The following is a 7278-nucleotide window of genomic DNA, read 5'->3' on the forward strand; positions in this document are numbered from 1 at the left end:
CTAACCAATCATCCTTGTTTCACACAGGGCTTCAATAAACCCATGTCAATTTACAAAAGGCGTGCTTTTCTCACCAAGCTACCGATGCCAATCACTGAGGAGACCCTAACAGGCATATGCAAATCAAGGGATCACATTATTGCAAAAGTTGTTCGAATTAACGATTTAATGCAGTTCATGCAAATGTTCCGAAACGATGACGTCAAAGTGTTGTTCCTGGCACGTGATCCACGGGGGATGGCGGCGTCCAGGGATAAGAGATTCCTGCACGCGATTGACACCCATGTCAACAAATCAGCAGACGGAGTTCGCCCTTTACACCCCAGACTGGTAGATTATGTAGTGGAACATTGTCAGTGGTTGGAAACGAACTATAAAGCTATAACAGAAGGTTCTACTTGGCTACAAAACAACGCCATGCTAGTACGCTATGAAGATATGGCCATGTATCCGTATAAAGTTGTACCCAAGATGCTCCAGTTCGTGGGAATCAATGGTAGCACTCCAGTGGAGGGGTCCGCGCCTCATGCTGACTCCGCCTCAAAAAAATGGCGGAGGTATTTCTCGTACGAGGAGGTGAAAGAAATACAAGATCTGTGCTCAGACCGCTTGTATGATTTGTTTGGATGGAAAAGAGTTCAAAGTAAACTCGATTTCATTGACGAGACAAACACATTTATAGGGTCAATGCCAAAAGCTGCTCTAGAATAAATTTGACGACAGTCACAATCAAAACCACGTGACGTGTGGTAAGTGGTACCCACCTTAACTTCACTGATCAGACAGCATTTCATAACTATCGATAGAGGGCGCATTATATTTATGTCATGTTGCCGGTTGCGTAGGGACTAAAGAATTTTTAGTTTGTAGTAAAAAATGTTATGTGATATTAACACATCGAAGATTTATAAAATAAGTTTGTACCTTATAAATCCACATTGGGGTAGCGTTTGAATAACATTTATGTAGAGTCAGATACAATGTACATGTATGTACTAAAAAAACTATCGTTAATATGTTGTGTAAAGAGCGTGGGCAAGTTAGTGGTCACATGGTATTTCACAGTTAGTGTATGTTTTAGACAAAGTTACATTATATGTTAATTTGAGCGACTGAAGTGTGATGTAGTGCAACATGCAATAGGCAAAGTAAATACCAGAAGTATACGAAACGATATACATGTATAAAGGATTAATGCACTTGTATGTGCTAGCTGAAAAACAAATTTCAGATATATGTGGTTAGTGTTGTTAAGAATGTTTAAAGTGAAAATTTTAAAATAGCTGCATGCATGGTTTGAACCCACAATCTTCGTGACAAAGCCCATCATAATAATCAACATCAGTCAGAGAATTGAATGAACGGTTAGCACAATCTGAATAAACAAAATCACGGACCAACGTCAGAAATGGGTCAGCCTGAACTGAAATGTCCGACAACTGAAAATTAGAGTCTCTAAAAGGATTCTAATGAAAACGTGTTCATTGCGCCATCGCGCGACTATGTATTTAAAAATTGTTCTTTTTTAAACAAATGTTCAAGTCATGTGATTTGTTATTTATGTTTGCCACCAATGCAACCTTTCGTTACCGATTAACCAGACCCGCCTATATAGCGTAGATTAGTGGCCACTACGTACCATTCTACGTACACAGCATCTACACCTGTATGTGCGTGCAGACATCACAGAGGTTCACAAGAACGCTGTCTCCGTCATCCAGCGGTGGAATCGTCAAAACTGCTCACCTCTATCTTGATTTCACGTTGTTTTATGTATTGCGTAGTGCACGGTTACTTTTTTAGTAACCGTGCGTAGTGCGACCATCGAAGATAAACGTACGTATCGCCATAACACTACAGCTTAGCCGGTTAACGTGAAATACCCGTGTTTATAACAACAACAACAACGACGATATAACGTGAACTATTGTTCACCTAATCAGCAAATTATACCGCAAAATACGTTACACAAGCAAGCGGCATATTTTGAAGGCAATATGTATATCCTTGATATGCAATAGGAACCAAAATTGTATACATTTGACATTTAAGCTGACTGACCGATCATGGGGAAGAAAGAGTCAGAGTTTATAACTAAGGGACTGACGAAGTCCAAGAATGACTTTGAAGTCGTGGTACGAACATGTAAGGAACTGGAGTATATTATTGAGAAGTACCTAGCGGGCCAGGGAACGGGACTCCACCAGCTCACAAACAGCGTACAGGAGGAAATATCGCCATATCTCGCGAGAAAATTACACTACATTGCAACTATACGAAACAAAATTGTACATGAACGAGATTTCAACTCCATGCCGGACAGGAAGAGCTATATCGAAGCGTTCAACGAGGTACAAAAGGAATTGGCGCAGACAATTGAACAATCTCACAGCGTACTGTATGATGAAAAGAAGAAAAAGTCATCTAGATGTATCATTATGTAGGAATTAGAGTTTATACTACGCAGGTACACCGGAAGTGACGTATTTAGTCATTTCATCGTGATACCAGTGTTACCATAACGACATCATGTATGCGCATTTGGTTCACACGACGTTGCAGTATTGTTTAGAATAAACAACTTGCATGTTTATGGTAGACATTATAAACATAAATTACAGGACTATTATAAATAGATTGTTTACTAATTTTATTTATTAGTGGCAATTCTATTTATTATCACCAAAAAACAATTAATTAAATATTTCAACGGAATAATGAATACATCAAATGAATTAATTGGTAAGGAAGATAGCAATTATGAACAAACAATTAAACAGCAATATGGTACAGTGCCATAACTACACTGTTAACTAAAATAAACCAACCACAAATTATCGAACCAACAACAAGCTATACTAAACGACAGAGAAATCAAGAAATTAAGTTTAGAAGTTGAAAAAATATATAAATTATACTGTAAAAGGTAAATTAACATAGGGACTGATGATAACCAAAATAACAATAACAGAAGGAATAAACTCAGAACGTACAAACATTTCAAAAATGAATTTATTTTAGAAAATTATGTGATCAAAATAAAGAATGCCGAACTACGTGAATGTCTAAGTAAGTTCCGTCTGAGCAACCAACCAAAATTGAAACAGGGACGTATACTAAACCAAAAACCGAAATAGAAAATAGAATCTGCGAATTGTATTTAAATAACAAAGTAGAAGATGAGTACCATTTCATGATTGAATGCCCCTTTTACGAAAAATCGCGGAAGAGACTACTAAGCACATTATAAACTTCATGTATAAGTGAGTGACTACAACATTTTTTTTTTAAATTAATGGGTGAAACAAACCTGAATGTACAAATACCAGTTGCCCGATTTATCAAAAAATTACACGAACCTTAGACAGCAACATCTTTTGGCAAATTAACATAAATATTTTTTTTCTTTAATACGTCTTTTTTTCCATTTAGTTCTTTTCCATGTTTCATTGATTTACTGTATATTGCTTTTTTTTTCTTGTTATTAGTTTTTTTTTTAATTAAAAACTATTGTCGTGCTTCAGATAGTAATCTTTATAAAATGTGTGTTTTAAATAAGTGTTCCGGTAGTTAGTGTAACCATTTTAATTTTTTCTGAGGAATTTTAAGTGTTTCAGTAAAACTGTTATAAAAACTGCAAGGTGAAAACACGAACCGGGAAAAAGGTACGCGCTACTAAGCTTGAATAATTAACTGCTGTCAATCAATGTCACGTGATGTTGAGCTGCTGAAACAGGGCGCGTCATCTAATCTCCAAAAACAATTACACAGTTCCTTATGCTTTTCTCATATCACATAGCGGATTCGACGATGACAATGACAATTGTGTTCGCAAATTTAAAAAGTCGCCACAGAGATACACTTGCTTGCAGTCTGTTGCGTTTCCGATGAAAAAATTTTGAAAAATATATATAAATTGCGTAAGTCCTGTCCTTTTCATCGGAATCGCAACAGACTGCAAGCAGGTCTACACATTAGCTTTATCTGTAAAGTGTAAAAACCTATTTTTAACTGTAAATGGAACTTTAATTTTATTTCCTGCCCTTTGCCTCTCAACATGGGATTCTGAATAAAAGGTAAGCCCTGAAGATAAAAGATCCATCCCAATGGTATACATGTACATTAAAATGTTACTACAAAATAAATGTCAGTGAAAACAATACTTTTTTTTCAAATCCCACAGCCACCATGAACAACTTGACAATCCCTATTATTGCTAAACCGCTAAACTTTAAATCTAATTTATTAGGATTTCCATATGTAGTTCGGGAATAATGCATCATGATTATGGTAATGTCAAGGTTATATAATAATTCATATTTCGTGTGTATTAAAATATGTACACATTATAAATTATTGGTAGTGGAAATTGCCAAGCCAGTTTATAAGATTGTGAGCAAATATTTTCTTTAATAACACTGACTGCGAAATACGCCCACCGAGAAGTGTCACTGATGGAGTACAATGTATTTCATATTATAATTTCATTCAATTTTGATCAGTTGTATTGCAATACTTTATTAATAATTATACATTTGTTTTGTGCTATGATTTCTCATCTATATTGGAAAATTGTTCTGGGGATTATTTATTTCAATAAACGGCATTCAGCTACTCACTGCTAATTCAAAAACCAATCATCGCGAAGCTACTAGTATATAAATATAATATGTTTACTGTATATTAGCAGAACCCGTCTCAATATGTGAAACGTACCTCTCATGTTGACGCGCACTGATTTGAACTACATCTACCCCTTGACCTTTCATGAGTTGTAGAACAACCACATAAGTATGAGTTTACGTCCTTAAAGGGGAAGTCAAGCCAAACAGCATAACGCTTACTAAATAAGGAGCTCCACCGTAAATGTAGAAGAATGCAATTTACAGTTTTTAACTTTTCATTCTCTAGATATTCAATATTATGTAGTCAGTCATCTTGATTCTCAAGCAAAGGATTATGGGTAAAGTGTGGCATCATATCCACTGTTGTGAAAGATTAAAAAAAACGCTTTCATCTATAACCTGAGAATTATTGATGCGAATTAGTTAAAATTTTCGGTGTGCATATTACTCGTGTATATAAATATAGTAATAGAAATTAGAATGTTACAAATACACATAATGTGAAGATATTGATAAAAACGTAAACAAATTAAAATCGTTTTCTCAGTTGTTACAAATAGAATGACATTTATTAATAATTATTTGTCCTCTTTTTGTGGTCAATAGGTTATACGTGTATATCACCTATATAACCTACTCATATCGAGAAATTGTATACAGTATAAGAAAATTTGAACATTTGGTAGAAAAAAATGAATATTTTTAGTGTTGTTGCCATGACAACTATTTATATGCATCTGGGATTATTATGTTTTCAGCTTTGACTTTTCCTTTGAGTTTAGAAAGTTCTCAGCTGTGTTTGGGGTAGTTCAATGCCATTATTAGGTATATGTTTTGGATTAGGTCCATGCCATTATAGTGAAAATGTTTGAAATAGTTTCCTGATGTAATTGTAGGGTGTATGTTTTGCCTCACCTTTATGGTATATGTAGCTGGGTGTAATTATTGACGGAATAAACCAAACGTTTCTGACAATCATAACTTTATTAATTATAAAATTTCAAATTACATGAGATATACTATGTTAAAGAAACAATGTATTACACCACCAATTGATTATACATATACTGCTTCCGTGTACTACTTGGGGGCAGTTGAAATTATTATTAAGTTATTAATATGAATTATAGCTTATTAAGAAGTTATTAATATTAATTATAGATATATCGAGCGTCCAACTATTTAGCAAACGTTCCGTTAAATAAAATCAAAGAAAAATCAAAAATAATAATGGAAAGTAAAATATATGGTGAATAATCACGTGCAGATAATTTGTCGTCATCGCGTATAGAAAGTTCGCGAGTAATATCATTGTAATAACCGATGAGTTCTTTACAGCTGTAGACTGCCTGGTTATTCCCCACTATCTCGCCATGTATGAGTTCTCGAGTATAAGCAATGAGACACACTTTTTTATAAATGTCAGAAGTCACGTGATTTTCGATCTGGTTTACCATACTCACTAGACTGTCACCATACACGTCGAAATTACGTTCAATTAAGCGTTCCGTCTTATAACATATTGTGTCGACCAGTTCAATGTTGTCAGAAATGTCGTCGCTTGGCCATCCACAAATGCGATCCCGTATGAACTTGAACATTATGCACCAGTACCAGTCAGTATACTATCTTAAAAATATCAACAAAAAATAAACAAACAAACAAATAATACGAACTGTGCATGACCTCGTGATTTATTACTTGCTATTCCATTCATCGCGCACACCCTCACTGACATCGTATGATTTCCCGTGAGTCTCGGCTTGTTGTCGATATGTCGACCCGTATCTCACTGACCAACAAAATGAACAATCCTTCATAATGTTGGAATAATAATACAACAATTATATTTTTATTTTTCAACTCTAATGCCACCATTATGGCTTATTCTTGATGTTACTCTCCTCTCTTTGGTTTTGTGCAAATCTATTTTTGTGTACTTTTTTATTAAATCTGGTAAAAATAGGATAATGTGTTTCCATTGTAATTTCATGTGCATAAATTGTGGACTTGTGAAAACATATTTTTCAGCATTAGGAATGATACCTTTGAAACATTCGCGATAGCCATTTGTCAAATATGATAGTAAAGTAAAAACAAAATCTATCCCACATACCATTTCTGAATCCCTGCCAGGTTTTATAATACTCCCTTACTTATTTAAGTCATGAGGGCGCTAGTACGATTATCGCATTAACATGTAAACATACTTTGATCCTGGACTTTGAATACCATTAATGGCGATGTTGTATTTGTATTTTTTTTTAAATTTATAGTATCAGAATGAATGATTGAATTCGAACTTAGCGTATCAGCTGTTTCACGTTTTTTACGTTGTAAAAAATACAAAAAAAAAAAAAAAAAAAACGGTAAAAGTTGTTGACTTGACAAGTTGTGACGATGCACTGCAGGTAGATGGTGGACAGATTATTTTGTGACCTGTATACATTTGTATACATACATACCTGTTAGAAACACTGTCTCTGTCATCCAGTTGTACGGTGGTTGTTTAAAGTGTAATCCTATACTGAAGGAAATCTAGACACAACAGTTGGAACCCTGCATAATGTGGACCAGAGCTAACGAAAATCGTGACGGGCAAAGTACAACTCGGGCGCATGCGTAATCAGATAGATATTATAAGTTATCACGG

At 34.8% G+C, this 7278-nt stretch overlaps 1 protein-coding gene across 1 annotated transcript; it reads left to right on the plus strand.

Moving 5' to 3' along the window:
• Positions 1 to 42: 42 nt before the first annotated feature.
• LOC102809535 (carbohydrate sulfotransferase 3-like) lies at positions 43 to 711 on the plus strand. Its single transcript, XM_006821890.1, has one exon. The coding sequence runs from the start codon at positions 43 to 45 to the stop codon at positions 709 to 711; it is 669 nt and encodes a 222-aa protein (XP_006821953.1).
• Positions 712 to 7278: the final 6567 nt, after the last annotated feature.

This window comes from Saccoglossus kowalevskii, chromosome 16 (assembly GCF_978046115.1).
Source record: "Saccoglossus kowalevskii chromosome 16, keSacKowa6.1, whole genome shotgun sequence".
In the NCBI taxonomy this organism is placed as follows: Eukaryota; Metazoa; Hemichordata; class Enteropneusta; family Harrimaniidae; genus Saccoglossus; species Saccoglossus kowalevskii.

Excerpts from the sequence above, each read along its gene's own strand:
- LOC102809535 (XM_006821890.1), top strand. The coding sequence starts at position 43 with ATGTCAATTTACAAAAGGCGTGCTTTTCTCACCAAGCTACCGATGCCA.